This window comes from Topomyia yanbarensis, chromosome 2, assembly GCF_030247195.1.
Source record: "Topomyia yanbarensis strain Yona2022 chromosome 2, ASM3024719v1, whole genome shotgun sequence".
Classification (NCBI taxonomy): Eukaryota; Metazoa; Arthropoda; class Insecta; order Diptera; family Culicidae; genus Topomyia; species Topomyia yanbarensis.
Window position 1 is genome coordinate 402,819,760 of NC_080671.1, and position 22,843 is coordinate 402,842,602.

Consider the following 22,843-nt stretch of genomic DNA (forward strand, 5'->3'; position numbering starts at 1 on the left):
AATAGAAAATGTGAACCACCTGACACTGCATCAAACGCCAGAAACCATTGGAAATTCAATCCTGTCCCTGTACCTACCGGGCGGTGGTATAGCATACTGCCTCTTCTTCTTCTTCTTTTACCTGTCGACGATCAAAGCGAACAAAACGCCGGAGTAATTTGTGATAAAAATTCGCCCAGAAATTGTTTTGACTCTATCTCCAATTCCAATGTCGACTTGGGTTTCCATTTGAAGGAGTTTTTTTTTCTCCTTCGCCGCCGCCGTGGCAAACAGATCCTATTTCGGTGCAGCCGGGCTCAGTTTGGCTGGATTCGAGTTAGATGGTTTCTTGAAGACACTCGGGCTTACTCGAACCGTTTATCGAAGATCCAAGCAGGCATATGTTGGGTAGCCATGAAAGGAAAAGGAATTTTATCAATTTTGATATAGATGAAATTCTCACGATTGAAATGAAAGGTCAAGTACAATGCGGTATACATTACCTCTATCTGACAGAGCCGATGGTTGAGTGAAATGTCACAGCTAGGTCGAACGAGGTAAATTTTGTGACATTCTCCTACTTCGTTGATGAAAATACTATGAAACAGCTGACATACGTAGTAACAAACAATCGACCATTCGCCTCCATTAATCCAATAACTATTTCGAACAAACGACCTACCCCACCATCGATAAAAGACTAGTACCGAAGGAAAGTGGCGAACCCACTTGGATTTATGATCCAAAGATATAATGGACGTGACTAATTTTCGCATTCCATTGCAAAAAAATGCACCGCAGTAAAACGTCTTCAAAAATCCCACTGCCAATCATAAACTCTCCAGCCTTTCACTCTGGTGGTAGCAATGTGAGAAGGCCACTTTGTCTGGACACTTTTCAAACCACAATGGCAAGTGGGTGTAAAGCTTTGCATTAATTAACCATACTGAACAATTATCGGGCTGCGCAGTAGACTATCTTATTCTTTGGCTTGATGCCACATAAAAACGGATTCCAAGTCAAGTAATTCTTTCAGTTCGCTCGGTTGGCTCCAAATAACTGCTGGAAGTTTGATGCCAAGGGGGAACGAGATTATATAGTGAAATGTCTTATCGTCACTCTACGGGATGGAAATCGGGGAGGGTCGTCGACAGTCTTTTGGTATCTATGAAGACGTGCTGCTGCTTCCAATGGTACGTGTTGCATATCGATGAGCTCAGAATCGGGATAGAAGACGTCACCAGACTAGCTAGGAACTGGTGAAGCTGGAGCAGCATTGGGAATTAGTTACACCGAGAGCGGTAAAGGAGTGAAAATTTAAACGAGCTAATGCGCTTCATGTTAGCTTGTTTACCGTCCGCTCTGGTGCTGAATATTAAATAGTGGCGCGTCTGTGGGAAGGATTTTTGCTTGAGGGATTTTAGAAAGTTTTGCAATATTTTTTTTATTTCTCGAAACTTTTCCCAGAGGTGTCTCAATGTTCTTTCAATTCGGTACTTCTAATCAGCATTAAATAATACAAATTAAGACAAACATCGCCTGTTGGCTGATTAAATATTTGTTCAACTCATGGCACGCATACCGTTGGGGGGCACAGAATCACACGAGCTGAGCGACAGATAGAAGCACACACTCGCCTAAGACAATCCCATGAAGTGTGTGCGTTTGTTATTCAAATTCTATTCTATATTCCTGCTTCCAAGAGGGGGAAATATGTGCCTGGGAAAACATAGTGCCAGCAATCGCTTAATGGAATCGCATCCGGAGCCTTCCTCGGAGAGTCTTATCTTCCAATTTGTGTACTACAATCATTAATTAGAATAAAACAAACATCGTCAGCCTTTGCCGGTGGTGCAGCCTTGGTAAGACCGGAGGCAAACAGACAAGGAATACTGCTCGCTGCCAGGAGTTAAGTGTTGTTACGTGTAGTCGAATGGAACCGTGACAAGATCGAGGGTCCCTAGAGGAATTGTGTCGGTGTGGAAGTTACTATTGGTAGGCAATAGTTCAAAATGTTATCTGAAGCTGGTAGAGAAGGGTAGATGGTTCAATTGAAAATTAAAGAAACATTTAAAATAAACAAGATAATAGCTGAAAATAAAGATAGAAGCAACACGAATCATGAGAGAAAGTGTTAGATGAGTAAAGAATTAGAAAAAAAAATAAAAGGCAGGAGAACTAAAGTAAGAAGTATGTAAATAATAGCACAAAAATGATTGCGTGATAGGAATAATGACGAAAAAAGCAGAATATAAAGGTGGAAAATAAAATAAAGTAGGTAAAAAATCATTAGTAGTGGTTATAAAAAACGGCAGAGCAATGACAAAAACGGGGATAGAAGAAAATTGAAATGGAAGGCAGCAATTAACAAGAAAAAAATATTTAATATAAAGAAATCAAGAAGGTAGAAGAAAGAAATTTTCGAAACAAAAAATGTGATAGACAAACCAGAAGTAGTGAATAGAATAAAATAAAAACACATTATATAGAAATAGACAGAAGATAGAAGAAGGAAAAAAATAATTTCACGCGATATTATGGTAAAAGAAAGAAAAATTAAGGAGTACGGAGACAATAGAAGAAAGAAGAACAAATAGTCAAGATGACGAAAATAGATAGCCTATGAAAAAGGCACATTGGAAAATAGTAGAATAAAGAAGATGGTGAAAAAAGGGGAAGGTTCGAAAATGAAGGAAGTAGGTTGAACAAACTGTCAGAATAAATAAGTAGATAAAGAAAGGAGACAGTAAAATACAGAACTGGGTTGAACTAATAAGATAGAAAAGATATGAAAGTAAGAAAACAAGGCAGAAAAGAGATGAGGTTTGTACAAAAGAATTGCTAGAACAAAAAAAGGTTTGGAAATACAGAAGAAGGAGACCAATAGAACTAATAAAACCAAAACAGAAGATCACCGATGACAGAAAATCCAAAAAAGTGAGGTATCAAAGCAGACTATCCAAAAATTATGGTAGAAGAAAGGGAGAGAAAGAATAAGGAGGAATACAGATTGTACTAGAAGGAAGAAATAAAACGACAAAAGAAACAACACGGTGGAAAAAGAAACGGGCGTAAAAAGCAGGAAACTCCAATAAACAGCAGAAATATAAAAATAAATTTGTAATTGAATGGTACAATATAGCAGAAGTGAATACAGTAATAAGAACGAAGGCAGAAGTAAAAAGAAATAAGAAGAAAGCAAAAAGAAATAAGACGGATGAAGCAAGAAGGATGAATGGAGAAGAAAAAGAACAGAATAAAAAAGAAAGAAGCAAGAGAGAAGAGGGAAAAGGGAAGAGGGAAGAGGGAAGAGGGAAGAGGGAAGAGCGAAGAGGGAAGAGGGAAGAGGGAAGAGGGAAGAGGGAAGAGGGAAGAGGGAAGAGGGAAGAGGGAAGAGGGAAGAGGGAAGAGGGAAGAGGGAAGAGGGAAGAGGGAAGAGGGAAGAGGGAAGAGGGAAGAGGGAAGAGGGAAGAGGGAAGAGGGAAGAGGGAAGAGGGAAGAGGGAAGAAGGAAGAGGGAAGAGGGAAGAGGGAAGAGGGAAGAGGGAAGAGGAAAGAGGAAAGAGGAAAGAGGAAAGAGGAAAGAGGAAAGAGGAAAGAGGAAAGAGGAAAGAGGAAAGAGGAAAGAGGAAAGAGGAAAGAGGAAAGAGGAAAGAGGAAAGAGGAAAGAGGAAAGAGGAAAGAGGAAAGAGGAAAGAGGAAAGAGGAAAGAGGAAAGAGGAAAGAGGAAAGAGGAAAGAGGAAAGAGGAAAGAGGAAAGAGGAAAGAGGAAAGAGGAAAGAGGAAAGAGGAAAGAGGAAAGAGGAAAGAGGAAAGAGGAAAGAGGAAAGAGGAAAGAGGAAAGAGGAAAGAGGAAAGAGGAAAGAGGAAAGAGGAAAGAGGAAAGAGGAAAGAGGAAAGAGGAAAGAGGAAAGAGGAAAGAGGAAAGAGGAAAGAGGAAAGAGGAAAGAGGAAAGAGGAAAGAGGAAAGAGGAAAGAGGAAAGAGGAAAGAGGAAAGAGGAAAGAGGAAAGAGGAAAGAGGAAAGAGGAAAGAGGAAAGAGGAAAGAGGAAAGAGGAAAGAGGAAAGAGGAAAGAGGAAAGAGGAAAGAGGAAAGAGGAAAGAGGAAAGAGGAAAGAGGAAAGAGGAAAGAGGAAAGAGGAAAGAGGAAAGAGGAAAGAGGAAAGAGGAAAGAGGAAAGAGGAAAGAGGAAAGAGGAAAGAGGAAAGAGGAAAGAGGAAAGAGGAAAGAGGAAAGAGGAAAGAGGAAAGAGGAAAGAGGAAAGAGGAAAGAGGAAAGAGGAAAGAGGAAAGAGGAAAGAGGAAAGAGGAAAGAGGAAAGAGGAAAGAGGAAAGAGGAAAGAGGAAAGAGGAAAGAGGAAAGAGGAAAGAGGAAAGAGGAAAGAGGAAAGAGGAAAGAGGAAAGAGGAAAGAGGAAAGAGGAAAGAGGAAAGAGGAAAGAGGAAAGAGGAAAGAGGAAAGAGGAAAGAGGAAAGAGGAAAGAGGAAAGAGGAAAGAGGAAAGAGGAAAGAGGAAAGAGGAAAGAGGAAAGAGGAAAGAGGAAAGAGGAAAGAGGAAAGAGGAAAGAGGAAAGAGGAAAGAGGAAAGAGGAAAGAGGAAAGAGGAAAGAGGAAAGAGGAAAGAGGAAAGAGGAAAGAGGAAAGAGGAAAGAGGAAAGAGGAAAGAGGAAAGAGGAAAGAGGAAAGAGGAAAGAGGAAAGAGGAAAGAGGAAAGAGGAAAGAGGAAAGAGGAAAGAGGAAAGAGGAAAGAGGAAAGAGGAAAGAGGAAAGAGGAAAGAGGAAAGAGGAAAGAGGAAAGAGGAAAGAGGAAAGAGGAAAGAGGAAAGAGGAAAGAGGAAAGAGGAAAGAGGAAAGAGGAAAGAGGAAAGAGGAAAGAGGAAAGAGGAAAGAGGAAAGAGGAAAGAGGAAAGAGGAAAGAGGAAAGAGGAAAGAGGAAAGAGGAAAGAGGAAAGAGGAAAGAGGAAAGAGGAAAGAGGAAAGAGGAAAGAGGAAAGAGGAAAGAGGAAAGAGGAAAGAGGAAAGAGGAAAGAGGAAAGAGGAAAGAGGAAAGAGGAAAGAGGAAAGAGGAAAGAGGAAAGAGGAAAGAGGAAAGAGGAAAGAGGAAAGAGGAAAGAGGAAAGAGGAAAGAGGAAAGAGGAAAGAGGAAAGAGGAAAGAGGAAAGAGGAAAGAGGAAAGAGGAAAGAGGAAAGCGGGTACAAGAACCAAGAAACAAGAACCAAGAACCAAGAAACAAGAAACAAGGAACAAGAAGCAAGAAGCAAGAAGCAAGAAGCAAGAAGCAAGAAGCAAGAAGCAAGAAGCAAGAAGCAAGAAGCAAGAAGCAAGAAGCAAGAAGCAAGAAGTAAGAAGCAAGAAGCAAGAAGCAAGAAGCAAGAAGCAAGAAGCAAGAAGCAAGAAGCAAGAAGCAAGAAGCAAGAAGTAAGAAGTAAGAAGCAAGAAGCAAGAAGCAAGAAGCAAGAAGCAAGAAGCAAGAAGCAAGAAGCAAGAAGCAAGAAGCAAGAAGCAAGAAGCAAGAAGCAAGAAGCAAGAAGCAAGAAGCAAGAAGCAAGAAGCAAGAAGCAAGAAGCAAGAAGCAAGAAGCAAGAAGCAAGAAGCAAGAAGCAAGAAGCAAGAAGCAAGAAGCAAGAAGCAAGAAGCAAGAAGCAAGAAGCAAGAAGCAAGAAGCAAGAAGCAAGAAGCAAGAAGCAAGAAGCAAGAAGCAAGAAGCAAGAAGCAAGAAGCAAGAAGCAAGAAGCAAGAAGCAAGAAGCAAGAAGCAAGAAGCAAGAAGCAAGAAGCAAGAAGCAAGAAGCAAGAAGCAAGAAGCAAGAAGCAAGAAGCAAGAAGCAAGAAGCAAGAAGCAAGAAGCAAGAAGCAAGAAGCAAGAAGCAAGAAGCAAGAAGCAAGAAGCAAGAAGCAAGAAGCAAGAAGCAAGAAGCAAGAAGCAAGAAGCAAGAAGCAAGAAGCAAGAAGCAAGAAGCAAGAAGCAAGAAGCAAGAAGCAAGAAGCAAGAAGCAAGAAGCAAGAAGCAAGAAGCAAGAAGCAAGAAGCAAGAAGCAAGAAGCAAGAAGCAAGAAGCAAGAAGCAAGAAGCAAGAAGCAAGAAGCAAGAAGCAAGAAGCAAGAAGCAAGAAGCAAGAAGCAAGAAGCAAGAAGCAAGAAGCAAGAAGCAAGAAGCAAGAAGCAAGAAGCAAGAAGCAAGAAGCAAGAAGCAAGAAGCAAGAAGCAAGAAGCAAGAAGCAAGAAGCAAGAAGCAAGAAGCAAGAAGCAAGAAGCAAGAAGCAAGAAGCAAGAAGCAAGAAGCAAGAAGCAAGAAGCAAGAAGCAAGAAGCAAGAAGCAAGAAGCAAGAAGCAAGAAGCAAGAAGCAAGAAGCAAGAAGCAAGAAGCAAGAAGCAAGAAGCATTGATGTATTGATTATCATCTATCTCGTTGTTAACCCATTCATGCCCATGTTGTTTGTGGACAACAACATTTTTAAACAGCCATAACTTTTGTTTGAGGCAAGATTTGCTCACAAAAACAAGTAAGGATAATAAATATGACTATTGCCTTTCATTTGAGTCCTAACAGCTACAAAGACCAGCTCGAGAACTGAAATTATTGCAGTTTGTTTGATTGGATTCCAATGAAACAGTGTTGCCAGGGACAGTTTACGTTGACGACGAAAAATGAATTTTTAATATATCCTCGTTATGTTGCAATATTATTGAAAACTGATAAAACTTATCAATTTAGAATGTCTTTGTCTACGTTTTCCACTTAAGTGGACTATTGTAAATATTTTAGGAGAGTTGTATTGAGCATTTGAAGGTTAAAATTGAGCAGCTTCTAGCACTGCGAGGGAAGCACCTATCTTTATGAAAAAGGCTTTTCGTGTTTCTTGACTCCTCAGTTTTCAAAGAAAAATAGTTTTGAAATTCTGCATGCACTAGAAAAAAGTTGGGCATGAAAGGGTTAACGCACCGTTCGTCAACTTAAGCAAGATATTTCCGGAGCACAAAGTTATCTCTAACACCATCTAGTTTGGACAATTCCCTACTTTGAGTGCTACTTAAATATTTCATCTATTCAGAATCTCTGAATTTTTATATTAACTACTTTAAATGGAATAACAAGCATTTGAAGTGTTACCGAATAAGAGTAGTTGCATGTTTCGATAACAATAAAATACAACCCTTTTGAAATTATCAGAAGAGTATTATTCATTGTATGGTAATTATGTCGAAGAATATCTGCATTTTCCATTTATTTAAATTATAATATTAACCGAATGTCAAAAGGCACTATTTGCGAGTGTGCACGGATGGGACATTTCACTTGGATGCGTCATGAAATTTTTGTTGAAATTAATTAGACGGGATTCCGTAGCATCCCGAAGAAAAAATTACCTTCCTTGACATGGGGTTTTTAAATGAAGTTTCGAATACTTTTTCTTTCTTCAATTTTGGAGGATATATTCAGAAAAGGTGCATTTCAATGCTGAAAATGATTTGTATACTTCTAATTATTTTTGTCCACAATATTGTATATTTCAGCTACAAAAAGCGGAAGAGTCCAAACCTGACTAATATTTGCTACAAGACCATCAATGGTAGACTAGGATACTGATTCGAGACCATTTGAACAAACTTTGCACCGATTTACATACGACACGTACATGTTGTCAAAATGATAAAAAGTTTTGTCCCTATAATCCCAAAACACAAATGATGAACCCAACTAAACCCTACTAAACAGCTCCGTTGGAGGACCGTAGCCCGGAATTGTTCAATGGCAAAACTCACAAACGCCGCTAATCCACTGCCACTCTCTGCCGTGTAACCTTTTCTTGCCATAACGACACGTAATCCCCAGCTAATTACCCCTCATTTCCGTGCCGTATGGTTCGCTCCGCGTAATTTAACAATATTCATTATATTCGCTCATCTCTCCACCGCTGAGCAGCTTGCGTGTTTTTATCTTCGCGAACATAACTACTTCCATTTACAATCTCATTTAGTACCCACTACCCTGCAGTGTTTCGACGACCTTGGCAAATAAGGGTCTCTCACGGAGAACGAGAACGTATTCAGCTGACAACCGGCAACGGCCTGTGAACTGGGCTCTACTACCATCGAGTTCCAGGATTAGCCAATTATGAAGCGCTGTGTCACGTCGAAATACGTCACCCTGCCCAAGGGCCATAATCCGCCAAGGAAGTGTGGGGATAATTAATGAATGGGACCCGTCCGTTCAAAAATATATTAAATAATTTCGTAGTTACAGGATTTGGTTACCGACCAACCTTCGTATAGTAAAACACAGTTGTAAGTCAAACCATTTCCGAAACCACTACCGCCTACTACCGCTTCTCTCCCATCAAGCGAAGATAGTGCCGCAGGGTAGGTTCAAATGTACGTACACACAGCGAGAGTACCTTTCAAGAGCCTCCGTTTGTCTTTTACCATCCGGGCCGGGGTGGCGCCATAGTTTAAGGGAAAGTAAAAGTTTTTTCTTCTGCCTGCCTACCTACTATTGTCTTCTGTCGAATGGGAATAAAAGACAGCTAGCATGGTAATAGGCAAGGCCAGACCAGATACACATCGCGTACATGCGCCGCCAGCGAACCAACAATTTTACAGTTGGAACCGGCCGGCGTCGACGGTGGCGACGACGACGACGACGTCGGCATCGTGGTTGGTGGTGGCGAAACATACACACACACACCCGTCCCGAAACGAGCGGCAGAAGTAGCGGTCCCGGAAAGCCTCCGAGCTATTGAGTGTGTATGTGTGTCTGTGTGTTTGCATGTTATTTGTTGCTAAATATTTGTCCTTTGTTTGCTGGCAAGTGGGGATCGTTGAAGTTTTGGCCCCGGGAAAGCATACTCTGCATTCAACTGCCTTTATCATTGACGAAAGTTCGTACGTAGTTTAGTAGTTAGGGTGGTGAATTTTGCGGGACATTGTGACAAAATTGTATCAGAAATATGTTTCTCATTGTTAGGGGACCATATGACAGTTATACCTCGAAACGGACACTTACGGACCTGCGCAAACCTGCTCGGGAACAGAGCCGGCAGATTATGTGGGTAGTGAGGGAATACTACCCACCTGACAATATCCGAGTGGGTAATTGCCCACTCGAAATTTTGTGCAAACTTATAATTTGAAAACTGTCACTCATGTATTTCGCGCACATGAAGGGTGTACGGAATCAAAATGCATCTCTTTTAAATTGTTGTAACTGTATTTTCTGTTGAAATTTTGAGGTGAAATTAGTTCAATGTCGAACTCTGAGTGCGTCGTGTCGTCCACTGCTGCTTACTATCGGAGAATATTCCTCCATCCAAGGACCGTCGAAAATAGATTAATTTTCAACGAGTCAACATAATATCATTTATTTTTAAGTCATGACTTCTGTTTGCGAAGTGAAATGTTTGTTGAGAAACAGAAGTCATTTTTTTCCAGTTGCTTCACACCAGGAACATTGTACTGCTCATATTCATGTTGAGAGTAACACTGTTATAAGTTCTGTATTTCTAAAAATAGAAAACTATCCTTGTGAAATACAATAAAGGGCGTTCAAAAAATTAAAAACATATTTTACTTGATTGTCTAAGATTCTCACTCCAAATTTCACCGCACACGGGGTGCCAATAGTTATTGGCTGTGGCTGCGTGACCCACTTATTTGCCATTAAACCAGACATGACATGTGGCTCAAAACGATGAACCAATAGATGAACCTTGCCAACGAGGTCACCCGATGTGAGTTTGAACTGACGTAGGTCCTAAATCCGTTAGCTATGATTGATGTTGAATACAGTGATATACAATCTTCACTGATTGAAGTATGGGGTCCTTAAACCAGACAACTCTTTTCTTCAGCAGATTTGCTTAAACCAAACCTGTCCACGGTGACCACGCCGTCGATCTCGACTTCTTTTGTAGGTATTTACACGCGGTGCGCCTTCGAAAAAGGGTCGTCCCTAGTAATGTCATGTGTTTGTTTAGAATTTTTTTTATTTTTATTTTTGACACTTTACCACGGTTGTGGCATTCGTGTCATTGGAAATTGGGCATGGTACAAAAGGGAGGACAGTATGATCATGTAATCGGCTAGATTTTGAGCTTGCTTTCCTTGATGAATTTCAGTATTGCTTTCTCTTTGTAATTGCTTTCTTTTTTGTAATCGTTCGCTAGGATTTCAGTTGTAGAACCAGTGATGTTGTATTGCTGTCGTGCCTGGGCGTATCCACGGCAATCCACTAGGACATGCTTTACGGTCATTGGGACTACGCAATAACAGCAGGTAGGCGGTGTGTTGGCTTCCATTAGGTGCGCGTGGCTAAAGATGGTATGTCCAATACGAAGTCTGGTTAGAATACGCTATTCAGATGTGCACTTTTGGTCAGTGCTTTTTGTTACGCATGGCTTGACCTCGCGTAGTAGTGACTGGGTTCTATCCCAATCCCTCTGCCAGACATTCCATAGTTTATGCTTTACGAAGCGTACGACATCCTGAGAATGTCTATTGGGTCTCCAATTCTTCCTTGATTCGCGAGTCTTTCAGCTTCTTCGTTCCCAGGTATTCTTGCGTGTCCTGGAATCCAGCTAAGTGTAATGTTACGCTCTACGAGTGCACGTTCTATTTCTTGAATCCAGGGGTGTCTGGAATGGCCTCCACGTAGGGCATCGATGCAGCTAGCCGAGTCAGTGAGGCTTATTAGTTCGTCATATTCGTTCACCGTTGACACAGCGGCGCTCAGAGCATAGGCCTCGGCTGAGAATACGCTGCAGGGTCCTGGTAGAGTGTAGCATGTTTTGATACTGCTTGTCGCAAGACCGGCGCCTACCAGCTGCGGCAGTCGCTGGACTAGCATTAGTCTCAATGGCAGGCGGCCTGCTTCTGCCATAAGTGACTGTACTGGGTTTGATCTGAAGGCTCCAGATGACTGACGTATTAGTTCGTTGTATGTTGGAGCAAGCACTCGTTCCATCGCCTCGTGCTTACTGCTGGTAAGTCCTATCCCGAAGAAAATCTTAGAGATTACCAGTGCAGAGCCAACTTTCAGGAATCGTTCGTTTCGTTTCGTTTTTTTTGACGTGACTTTAAAAATTTTCATTCGTCACGTCAAGTTCAAATAATATTTACATTTCATTGTACATAACATCTTAAAAACTAAATTCTATCAAGTAGTGATAATTCTTTTGAAAATTTTATTAATTTTTCTTCATTTTCTGGGTGCAGTATTTCTCCTAGAGTCATGTTTCCGAATTGTTGATCTCGGCTTTGTTGGTACCGTTGACAGTCGAGGAGAAGGTGTCTCACGGTGAGGTCCTCTCCGCAGCACTGTGGTTTCTCTTCTTTTTTGATCTCTTTTGATGATGTAGCTGTGCGTCAGTTTCGTGTGTCCAATACGTAATCGGGTAATTGCAGTCTGCTCCGAAGTATCAGTCACGTCCTTCCAGGGTAGGGTCGTCGACTTTATACTTCTTGTGAAGGTGTTGCAATTTTTCCATTCCATTTCCCAGGCTTGTCGGAGTTTAGAATGGATAGACTTAACAAAATCCTTGGCCGGGACTGGGATAGCGGTGCATTCATTTGTTCGTCCTTGGCCAGCTAGGAAATCGGCTCTTTCGTTCCCTGGTATGCCGGAGTGACTTGGCACCCAGCAGAACGTGACTTTCTTTTTAGTGGAAGCATCTTATACCGCCTGTATCCACGGATGTCGCGATTTTCCATGGTCGATCGCCTGTATGCAGCTTGCCGAATCGCTAAAGATGACTGTATGTCCTGATGTCGGGGCATTTTCGGTGGCTATCAATAGTGCCAATGCCTCGGCTGAAAATATGGTACAACAGTCTGGTATTCGCATGGAGATGTCGATGCTATCGCTGTAAACTCCCAGTCCAACACTGTCTTTGTCCAGGGAGCCGTCGGTGAAAAACTGAACTGATGTCTAATATTGCTTCGCTTGTATCTCCCTAAAGATGGCTTGTATTTTGGTTGGGGCTTCGTGAGCTTGGAGTTGGTTTTTAATGCTCCAGTCGATTGCGGGTTCAACCGCGTCCCATGCTCGGTCGCTAACTCGTTTAAGAGAACTGATAATGGGTACTCGAAAAGATGTCAATCGCTTCAACCATTCCGATGCTCGCCTGACCATTGGGCAGATCATTTCCTCCTCAACGGGCCGTTTTTCCCACCAGCTACACGCTTTGCTGACAAGTCGACCGGTCATGAGGTGTTCAAACGGAAGCTGTCCGCTTTCAGTGAGCAGCGAGAGGATGGGGCTGGTTCTAAGTGCTCTTGAGATGGTTCTAATGGCGGTATGGTAAACAGGTTGAAGCCGTTTTATTTCTTTCTCTCCACCTCGACTGTAAAGTCCAAAACCATGGGAGATTTTGGCTATTAGAAGGCTGTTGCAGATACTGAACAATGTTTGGCGGCTACCGCCGGCGTATCTTCTACTAATTGCTTTAATTATCCGCAGTTGGCTTTTTCAATGGTGCCATCCTCGGTTTTTAAGTCTGGCACATTTCGGTGTCTACCCCCGTTGCATATGTGGAGCAGCTTAGATTTTGTGGTCGAGAACTGCAGCCCTTGTTGCTCCGCCCAGGTCAGCACATTATTAAGCGCAGCTTGCGCTTTTAGTCGAACGGCTCGAGCAAAACTTCCTATAGCGATGAGGATCAAGTCATCAAAATTTCAATGTCTTCCGGGATGTGTTTGCAGATGGAGCTGATTGCAATGTTGAATAGCGTTGGAGAGATCACTGAGCCTTGTGGTATCCCGTTTTCTAGTGGTCGTCGATCCGAATGGGCACCATCAACAAATACTCTGAAGCTTCTCTCGTTCAGGAAATTGTGCACGTATCTTAACATTCTGCTCCCAACGTTCCATTCGTTGAGTGTAGTGATGATTGGGTGTCTCCAGGTTCTGTCGAATGCTTTTGACAGATCAAGCATTATTACGTCTGCATGCATGCCGGATTCCAGTGTATCTTCTAGTACTGTTTCCAATTAAGCTAGATGGCTGTTCACGCCTGTGCCAGGACGAAAGGCAAACTGCCGGTTTCCAATTCGGTTGTTTGATTCGATTTCATGGATCAATCGCCGATTTATCATACGTTCAAGAATTTTCCCAACACAGCTTGTTAGTGATATAGGCCTGTATTCGTCCGCTTCGGTTCCTTCTTTTCCGGGTTTCTTGATAGGTATTACTGTTGCTTCCTTCCACTCAACTGGGACGACACCGCTACTCCAGACGCCATTGTAGATGTCAAGTAGAATCAGTTTCGCCCGAGGGGGAAGATGCTTCAAAAGCGGATAGCCTATTCGATCAGGGCCTTCTGATAGTCCTGCAGCCTTGTTGAGTGCCCAATTTAATTCGCTGAAGCTGAAGTTAGCATCCAACGGCGAGGGTGCTACTTCAAAGTCGGGTATATTTCTCTCCTCTTCGGTTTTCCGTTCTTGAAAAGCTTTTGAATAGCCGCCAGTTGCTGATACTGCTGCAAAGTGGTCGGCTAGTGAATTGGCCATGTCAGCAGGTACATCGGTGAATGTGCCGTCGACTCGCAGATATTTTTTATTGTTCCGTCTTTTACCGCTCAGAGCATTAATTTTTTCCCAAAGCTTCTTAGAATTTGTGGCCGGGTTGATTTCCTCAACGAATTTCTTCCAGCTAGACTTATTTGCTTCGCCGATAGCAGTCCTTGCATTTTTTCGTGCTGCCTGAAACTTTTTTAGTGCCTGTTCCTTTTTCGCATCGTTTTCGTCCAATCGCCGTAGTGCCCGAAGTGTTTTCCTTCTGTATTTTATAGCTTTCTTTACATCATCATTCCACCACGGTACAGATTTCGGTCCCGGTCGGCCACTAGTCCGCTGAATCGATTTCTTGGCCGCGTTGAAGATGAGCTGACTGTATTCGTTGACCGTATATTCCTTCGACAGATCAAGATTAAGATTTATCTCTTGCTGGAATTTCTCCCAATTCCCGTCATCGTATCGCCATCGTGGTCTTGCACAAACTGTCGGAGACGAGCGACCAGTGATCAATCTAACAGGGAAGTGATCACTGCCGTGGTTGTCTTCCTCTACTTGCCAGCTGAATCTGTCTGAAATTTGCCAGGATACTATCGAGAGATCATTTGAGAAGTTGATCCTGGTGTTCGTGCCGTCGTTGAGACAAATCAGTCCTTTGTCCCCGAGGAATTTTTCTAGCATTTGTCCTTTCCGATCGGTGTGTTTTGAACCCCATTCGGTGCTAGCAGCGTTGAAGTCTCCTAATAGCACTACAGGTTCGGGTAACTGAAGAATCAGTTTATTGAGTTGTTTTTCGATTTTCTTGGTTGAATACTCGCTTGGGGGTATGTATACACTGGCCACCGTAGTTTTGGAACCAGTGTCTATTTGGACGGCTACCGCTTGCATGTCAGTTGTAAGTTGCAGCCGGTTGTGAGGAATGCCCTTTTTCACTCCAAGAGCAACTCCGTGCTTGATTGTGTTGAATGATCCTTCTATCAGGTGCATATCATATTCTTTGATGGTGGGGGTTGAATTGGTTGGTGTCATCGTTTCTTGCAGTGCTAATATACTGGGAGAATATTGGTTTATTAGCAACTGCAATTCGGGTAGTCTGCGTCTTAATCCGGCGATGTTCCATTGTAGAGCAAAATTGTTATCGACTAAATTTACTCTATTCTTTCTTCTATTATTGTTGGTTGGTGGTTGCATTTTTGGTTCGGTGGTGTTTCCTTTTGCCCTTTCGATTGATAACAATTGTATCGGATCGGTCAGATTCATTGTCCGTGATGCTCATTTCTTCCGTATTAGTATCGGAATTTAGGGTTTCGATTGGGTCTTCAAGCATCGGCTGTGTTGCGGACGTTTGAATATTTTTGCCAGGTTGGGTGTTATCGTTCATTTTTGAAGAAACCTTCTTCAAAGGCGGAGGACGAAATTCAGTTCCGGTTGTTGTTTCCGGCGATATTTCCTTAGCACGTTTGTTCCGTTGTTCCTTTTTCGAAGTATTCTCTTCGTCAGTTTTTTTGCATTGGCAGCTTGGGCGTCTCTTCAGTTCGGCGATGACAGAGGTGAGCTGGTTTCGAAGGGCAGTTATCTCTTCTTTTAGACTTTCGATTTCTTTGTCCTTACTGTTGCTATCTTGTTGTACTATTAGCCTTTTGCTAATGTTGGCGTACGATTTTGCACCGACGCGGCTGTCGTATATCTTTTTGGCCTCTGCGAATGATAGTCCTTGTTCTGCCTTTAGTTTAACAATTTCATTTTCCCGTTTGTATACCGGGCAGTTCCGGTCGGTCGGTTTATGTCCTAACTTACAGTGGAAACAGTTTTCTACTCCTTTACAGTCTTCAGCCTTGTGCTCGGGGGCCGAGCAGATTTGGCATCGAGATGCACCTTTGCAGCGAGCTTTTGTGTGTCCGTATTCCAGGCAGTTGAAGCACAGCATGGGTACGGGGTAATAAAATCGCGTTGGAACTCTGAGTGCTCCGAAATATATGTACTGTGGCCAGGTGGTTCCTTCCATCGTCAGTATCATGGTGGACGTATTGACTTTCACTTTGTCCACCATTCTCGTGAACCGGCGTACTGCTGTCACTCCTTGAGGAGCCAGCTCGATTAGCAACTCTTCCTGTGACATGTCATTGACCTCCGAACAGTTTACAATGCACCTACTGTAGTTAAGTGTGGGGTGCGCTGTAACTTCAACCGGTGTACCGTCGAATAACTTTTTCATACCGAGCAGCTTGGTGGCATGTGCTTGCTGTCTTACTTTCAAAATATACTTGGTTCCTTTTGATTCGGTAGTAGCGGAATATGCATTACCAATTAAAAGTTGGATCGACTTACCGACACTGAAGGGATGATTTTTTGGCAGCACTCCTTCGTTGGCAGCCTTGAGTGATAGCACGATCACCTTACCATGCTTTCCTTCCGGATCCATCCAGCTCGGACAGCCAGCGCCGGAATCATCCGGTGGCCGAGGCAGCCCGTACATCGACGATGAGGCCATTTGGCCGGCCGAAATAATCTAGCCAGTCACTCGCTACGATGCACGTTTACGGATTGCGACACTTTTTCACTCACTAACCGCGTCCCGATAGCGGTTTTTAACTGCCTGCGGCGACACGTCTGTTTGTCAGTGCCGATAACGTCACTTCACTTCACCTAAGCTTTTGCACACCCGCCGGCTATACCAGCTGATGGCGGTTTTTTCACTGCCCGTTGCGACACGTCTGTTTGTCTGTGCCGATAGCGTCACTTCACTTCCGTAAGCTAAGCTTTCGCACACCCGTCGGCTTTACTAGCCGATGGCGGTTTATTCTCTGCTTGTTGCGACACGTCTGTTTGTGCCGATAGCGTCACTTCACTTCCGTAAGCTTGCTTCTGCACACCCATCCGAGTAAATCGCCGTTGGCGATTTTTTCAGTACTTGCAACGTCACTTTCCGATTTCACACCTAGTGTCACTTTTTGTTCCCAGTGGCTTTATCCGGGGAAACTTCCCGGCCTACCCGGTTTTCACTATCACGGGAAACGAGTCGAGTTACGTGGTTTTTCACTTCACTTTGCACTCAAAAATAACCTGTCCGATCGACGGCAGAACTGTTTTTTCACCTTCACACTGTTTTTATTTCCAATGGCAATTTGTTTTTCTATTCCGGCGGACACTACTCTAACACAAAGGGCAGCGGAGGCTTTCCCGGTCTATTCCGGTTGTCGCACTCGCGGGAGACGAAACTAAATGCGCAGTTTTTTTCCACTTTGCTACTGTATGAACTCCGATTGTTGCTTGCCTATGCTCGCTAATTCGGGAGCGTCCGTTCAGCTAGGGATGTCCGATTGGTTCTCGATTAATCGAACTAATCGATTATTATGGAAACTAATCGATTAATTTTTAATCGATTAACGAATTTGACGATTATCGGATAATCGATTAGTTAGTGTCGATTATTGGTCGATTAATTTTTTTAATACGTTAAAATTTTAATTTTAATTTATTTGAAAATCACTTCTAGGAGGTGTTGAAACACCATTAACTTACGTTTTTGGAAGTCTTACATTCACGATCATATCTTTGAATAATTTGAACAGATCAGTTGGAAAGATTAGATCAATCGCGGGATTACGAATTGAAGGTTGTCATTCGTGCCGGATTCGCTCTATAAATACTCTTAGGTTGTCTTGAGTTCAAGCAATAAAAGGCTTAAAACAGTACCGGTCGCAAACGGTCTGAAGAGAAGGAGAGGTTTAGGTACACTATATGCGTCTCTCCAACAGACACTAAATCTAAATGAGAAGTTCTTTGAATTCTGAGAAAGGGTCCTTTAAATTAAACTTGGTAGAAGCAATTCCGTCTTTATGCATGGGCAGACTGGGTCAAGGCCAGGGGCCCCGGGATTTTGGGGGCCCACACTTAGCATGAATATAAAATCATTCTAAAGATTATATTTCAAAGTAGCAGCTCGAAATCACGCATTGCACCGTATCCCGTGTGATCGAAATGTTTAAAGAGCATCAGAGCGGCAGGAAACGAAGCATTGCATCAATATTGAACCAATTCAAACGTCAATCCAACATTTCCGTTCGAGTTTTAATTTATTTTTAATAACAGTGCAACGTTTGGTACACCACGTATACAAAGTTTGAAAGTCTCCGAACCTTAGCCAACCAATCAAAAACCTTGCTTGGCAAGCGAACTGCGGATGTAGCAAAATATTCATTTATCAATCGCATCTTGGCCTTTCAACAGACAAATCCACCTGGAAGCGTCCAAACGTACGAAGACTCGACACTTGTTGGCCGGATTTGGCATGTTTCACTCTGCCCAGTCAGTCTTAGACTGGTACAGAACCAATAATGTTATTTTTGTACTACACTCTGCCGTACTAAAAAAAATGTCATGAATGTAAACGTTCGTGAAATCCCAAAAAAAAAGAAGTTAAATAGAGCTATTGTGAACGTGTCTCCACGAATCTACCTTAGCTTTACCCTAGATTTGACTAAAGAGGTCATGACAAATGTGCGTGCATTTTGAGGATATTTGAAGAACTTTGGCTATTTGGTAGCGTAAATATTTTTATAAATATTCAAAGTATGCTTCACACAAGCAGAATATTCTTGCAGTGCTGAAATAAAATATATTTAATTTTAAAATTCAGTTTTTGTTTGCTTAATTCAAAACTTCCGTTTATGAACACTCGACATCTCTTATATTCCGACTGTTTTACATTACTGGCATTGAAGGGAATGATACCGATCATACTGAGGGATTCGAGTATTTTTTATGTTTCGCTTTAAAAGTAATTTTAAACAAACTTTACGCGACAACTAAGGTATTGACCTCTTCTAATATCCAATAGCGATCATGTTATGGATGTCTTCGACACAACAGTTTGTTGAATAGGGATTTTGTTATTATTATATAAAATTCGGCCATCTGTTAGCAAAGTGGAATGCTGGTTGGGTGGTCAGATTACACCATCTTGGTAGACTATAGCGTAGTTGGTAGGTCAGCTACACTGTTCGCGGCTCACCTGAGTTCGAACTCCCACCGCCACAAATAGTGTATTAGGCCGTTTGCTACTACCGGTCAGGAAAATAAATAACTTTTTAAGATGCACTCAGATTATCTTTCTTTTTCGACGATATTTGGACATCAGGTTGTGAAAATCTGGAATAGTCTTTGTTCTCCATATATTTTGAATCCCACTTTATATTTTGTGAAATATGTTCGACACGGTTGACTGATTTGGCTCAAATATGAAAGAGTGTCTCAGCATGGCATGAGGTAGAAGTGGTTCCTTGATGCTGGGAATCAGTTTTGGATCATACTCATTCTCGACAGCTGTTTATACATGTTCAATTAAAGGAGCCCTTAGCTCAATAGTGCCCAAGTGCCCCGAGTAGTCTAAAGACGGCCCTGGGTAGAAGATTGTGAAGCCAGCATTAGCCATTCGAAATTTTACTACATACCGAAGTGAACCATCATAATCATCAGATTGAGATGGATGTTTTGTATTTGTTGTTACTGCTCTCAAAAAAAACTTATAAACTAATCGATTACTTCGATTAATCGATTATTTCTTGGTTTTAATCGATTACGATTAATAACGATGTAAAAAATAATCGATTAGCTACTAATCGATTAATTGGAAAAATCGGACATCCCTACGTTCAGCTCGCTAGTCGAAACACGAATGACTTTCAGGAATGTTGATCGACTGCTCCTTTTGAGCCGACAGCCCAGTTTGTTCTTTTGGAGCAGATTTTTTTTTGTGTGTGTGAGATGTTGTAGAAAGTTTAGTTTGGAGTCAACTAGTATACCTAAGATTCTCATTTTCCTAACACATGGAATGGTGGTCTTGTTGATTTGGATCGCCCGACCGCGCTTACGATGCCGTATGTTGCAGATGTGAAGGAGTTTTGACTTGGTCGGCGCAATTTCAAACCCTACACTGCCAGCCCATTCAACAACTGCCTTAACAGCTTTTCTTAAGTGACGTCGTATTTGTCCAGAACTGGACTCTTTGACTACAAGCAATACATCGTCCGCGTAAAGCACGATTTCGACATCGATTGGGATAATTTTGAAAATAGGTTCCTTTGCTACTAAAAGTAGGGTGACGGACAGAATGGAGCCATTTTCTGCCACACATCAGATTGATGCTACTTCGTTTGCTGATACACGGAAGGTACGGTTAGATAGGAAACTGAATATGACGTTGAGCATACGGCCAGAGATTTTCCAGCTGGCCAAGGTTTGAAGAATGGCGGGTCTCCAAGTAGTGTCGTAAGCTTTGGATATGTCCAGTGAGACTATCTCTGCGTGCTGATTTTCATCAAGATTGATGAGCGATTCCATGTGTGCTAGATGAGACTCAACGCCTCTACCCAGGCGGAATGCATGCTGACGACGATCCAGTTTTCCATTCTGTTCTAGTTCTGTGGTCAACCGCCGATTGACTAATCGTTCGAACAGTTTGCCTATGCAACTTAGGAGAGTAATGAGACGGTATCCGGCTGGACTGCAGCGGTCTCCTTCTGGTTTTGGGATCGGGACTATTATGCCCTCTTTCCACTGATTCGGAAAAGTTCCGGAATCCCAGACGTGGTTGAACAGTTCGAGCAGAGATATTTTAGCGGAGAATGGGAGTCGTTGTAGCAATGGGTACCCCACATTATCAGGTCCAGTTGATGATCCACCACCTTTGGAGAGGGCCCACATCAGCTCGTCCATGGAGAAATCTGAATTGAAGCGTTTGAAGAGATTTGGTCGTCTTGATTTAGGGAGTTTGCTTATCAGATCTGCTTTCTTCTTGCTGAATTTTTCGTTATAGTTGGCGTTTGAGGATTTTTTCTGATACTCCTCAGCAAATGCGTCTGCTACCTCTTGTGGATTATTTGTGATGCCGCTTGGGAGGCTCAGGGTGGCCGTATTGGTGTGCCTTTATCCTTGAAGCTGGTTTATACGACTCCATATCTGTGTTGAGGAGCTCTCGGGATTTATGCTCTGAACCAGGTCTTCCCAACTTTTCTGTTTGGCTTGAGCAATGATTCTGTGGCTTGCAGATCGGGCTTCTTGGAAAGATTGGAGGGCGGTCGTTTTACTGGGGTCATCGTCTGCGATGCGGCGGAGGGCTCGTAGTCGTTTTCGTCGGGCTTTGACTGCAGTTTCTACCTCTGGGTTCCACCATACAACAGCCTTGGTCCCTGGCTTCCCACTTGTTCTGGGGATGCTAGCTTCGGCTGCGGTTACTATTCTTTTAGTGAAGTCCTCGACCGTAATACCTTGACCGGGCCGGATGGTGCTACTGGTTAGTTCTTCCTAACGATTCCAGTTCGCTCTTTCGTAGATCCACTTTGGTCTGCGCCTTGGTTCGTCTGGAGTTCCGGGTGTATCAAGCTTGATAGGGAAGTGGTCGCTGTCTGCACAATCCAGTAGTGTTTTCCAAACGAAATTTAGCAGCTATGGATGATGTGCAGATCGATAGGTCCAGCGCTTGTGTTTTTCCGGTGGAGGGATCAACTCGAGTATGGGACCCATCGTTTAATACAACCATGCCACTGTAAACTACCGTCTCCGGGATCGCATCGCCTCTTTTCTGTGCATCGGTTTTTGTATTTGTCAGTCGACTACCCCAGGCCGAATGGTGAGCGTTCAGGTCACCCAAGAGAAGAACTGGTTTCGGGAGTTCTTCCAGTAGGTGCTTCAGATTATCGGCGGCGTTCTTGTCTCTTGGTGGCAAGTATACTGAGACCACTGTAAGTTTCAATGGGGCGTGAAGCTGTATTGCAACTGCCTGTATATTGGTTTGTATGCGTAGCCGTTTGAAGGGAATGCCATCCTTTACTGCCAGTCCCATCCCTTGTCTGACGTGGGTGGAGCATGGACCGAGTAGAAGATGATAGGACTTGCCTACATAGTCAGCTGTGGTGTTATGTTCTTCAGCGTTTGTTTCTTGTAGACATACTATAATTGGCTTGTACCTGGTGAGTAGGATTTGTAGTTCGTTGCGGTGGGATCGAAGGCCATTGATGTTCCATTGAATGGCAAAAGTCGTTGACGGTGTTACAGTGCTCGATTCTGAGACAGATCGATTTGAACATCTGGACCCTGCTTGAAGTGGTATCGGAGATTTCGGTGTGTTTTTGTTGTTCGGAGTTAGATTGCGTGCTTGTTCGACCATCAGGGCAGCGTCATTCTCGCCTCTGATGTCTAACGCTCGGGATGTGTCGGTCGGCTTTCCATTATCACTCAGATAGAAATGTTCTCCGAGTGAAGCATCTGGGTTTGCAGTATGGTTGCTTAGGGTTCGTGCAACTAAAAAAATAAAATAAAAATGCATAAAACTGAAAAGCTCGAAAATAATAAAATATAGTCAACATTAAAACCAAGAAATATTTAAAGCAATAGAAAAAGTGAATAAAGCCGTAAGAATGCAAAAAAGTAGAGGAATAGATATAAAAGACAAAAATAAAATAAACATGAAGAAACAAAAAAAAAAATGAATTGAACAAAAACGGACAAAATGGAAAACAAAAAATAGTATAAAACTAAAATGGTATACCATAGAAACACACAAAATTGAAAAATGGAACAGAAAATGGCCAACATAAAAAAGCACTTTCAAAATAGGTTATATGAAAAAATGAAGAATAACAAAAATGAACAAAATGAAAGATTAAGGAACATGTGCAAAAATAAAAAAATATAATAAATTAGCAATGAGAAAAAATAAAACTACGGAAAGCTAAAAACTAGAAAACGTGTACCAAAATACGAGAAACGTAGATAAAGGGACAATGAGACATTTTGGAATGAATTTAAAAAAGGAAAAACGCAAAAATATATAGAGAAAAAAGAAAATAGAAAAAAGGAATGATAAGAATGAATGGAACTAATAGACTAATGTTAAAAGTTTGATGGAATGACAAAAGAAACAAATGAAAAAACAAGGTATTAAAATATGAAACAACAGAAAAAATAAAATAGAAAGGAAAAATTGCAAATAAAATGTAAAAACTCAGCTATGACTATAAATTAAGGTAAGTGGTATGGATAAAAATGCAAAAATAAACAGAGTGAAAAGCAGGATAAAATAAAAATATGGTAACAATGGAAATAGATAAAAAAGCAGAATGTTGAAATTGCAGATATACCACGACTTGCAGCCTTCATCAGTGTTTGTATCAATATGCGAAAGAAATCAAAAAAGAAAAGTCTTAAATATAACATTCCACTAAGTCGCCCAAAAACAGGGCTATTTAAAATGCTAAAAAAAATTAATCAACGAAATTTTAACAAAATTTTAAAAAATCCATGTAAAAATGAGGAAAATAGCGAAACATGGATCAAATTACAAATAAAGGGGTTGGATTTTAC

The 22,843-nt window shown here is 42.1% G+C and overlaps 2 protein-coding genes across 2 annotated transcripts; one reads left to right on the plus strand and one right to left on the minus strand.

Annotated features, from left to right (window-relative positions):
• Positions 1 to 3,555: 3,555 nt before the first annotated feature.
• On the plus strand, positions 3,556 to 5,088 carry LOC131683930 (trichohyalin-like; the record flags this gene model as incomplete). Its single annotated transcript, XM_058966342.1, has 1 exon — positions 3,556 to 5,088. A coding segment is annotated over one exon (1,533 nt), but the record flags the coding sequence as incomplete, so codon positions are not given.
• Positions 5,089 to 14,648: 9,560 nt separating this feature from the next.
• Positions 14,649 to 15,971, minus strand: LOC131680859 (uncharacterized). Its single transcript, XM_058961573.1, has one exon. It carries the CDS (start codon positions 15,969 to 15,971, stop codon positions 14,649 to 14,651), a length of 1,323 nt encoding a protein of 440 aa, XP_058817556.1.
• Between the last annotated feature and the right edge of the window lie 6,872 nt (positions 15,972 to 22,843).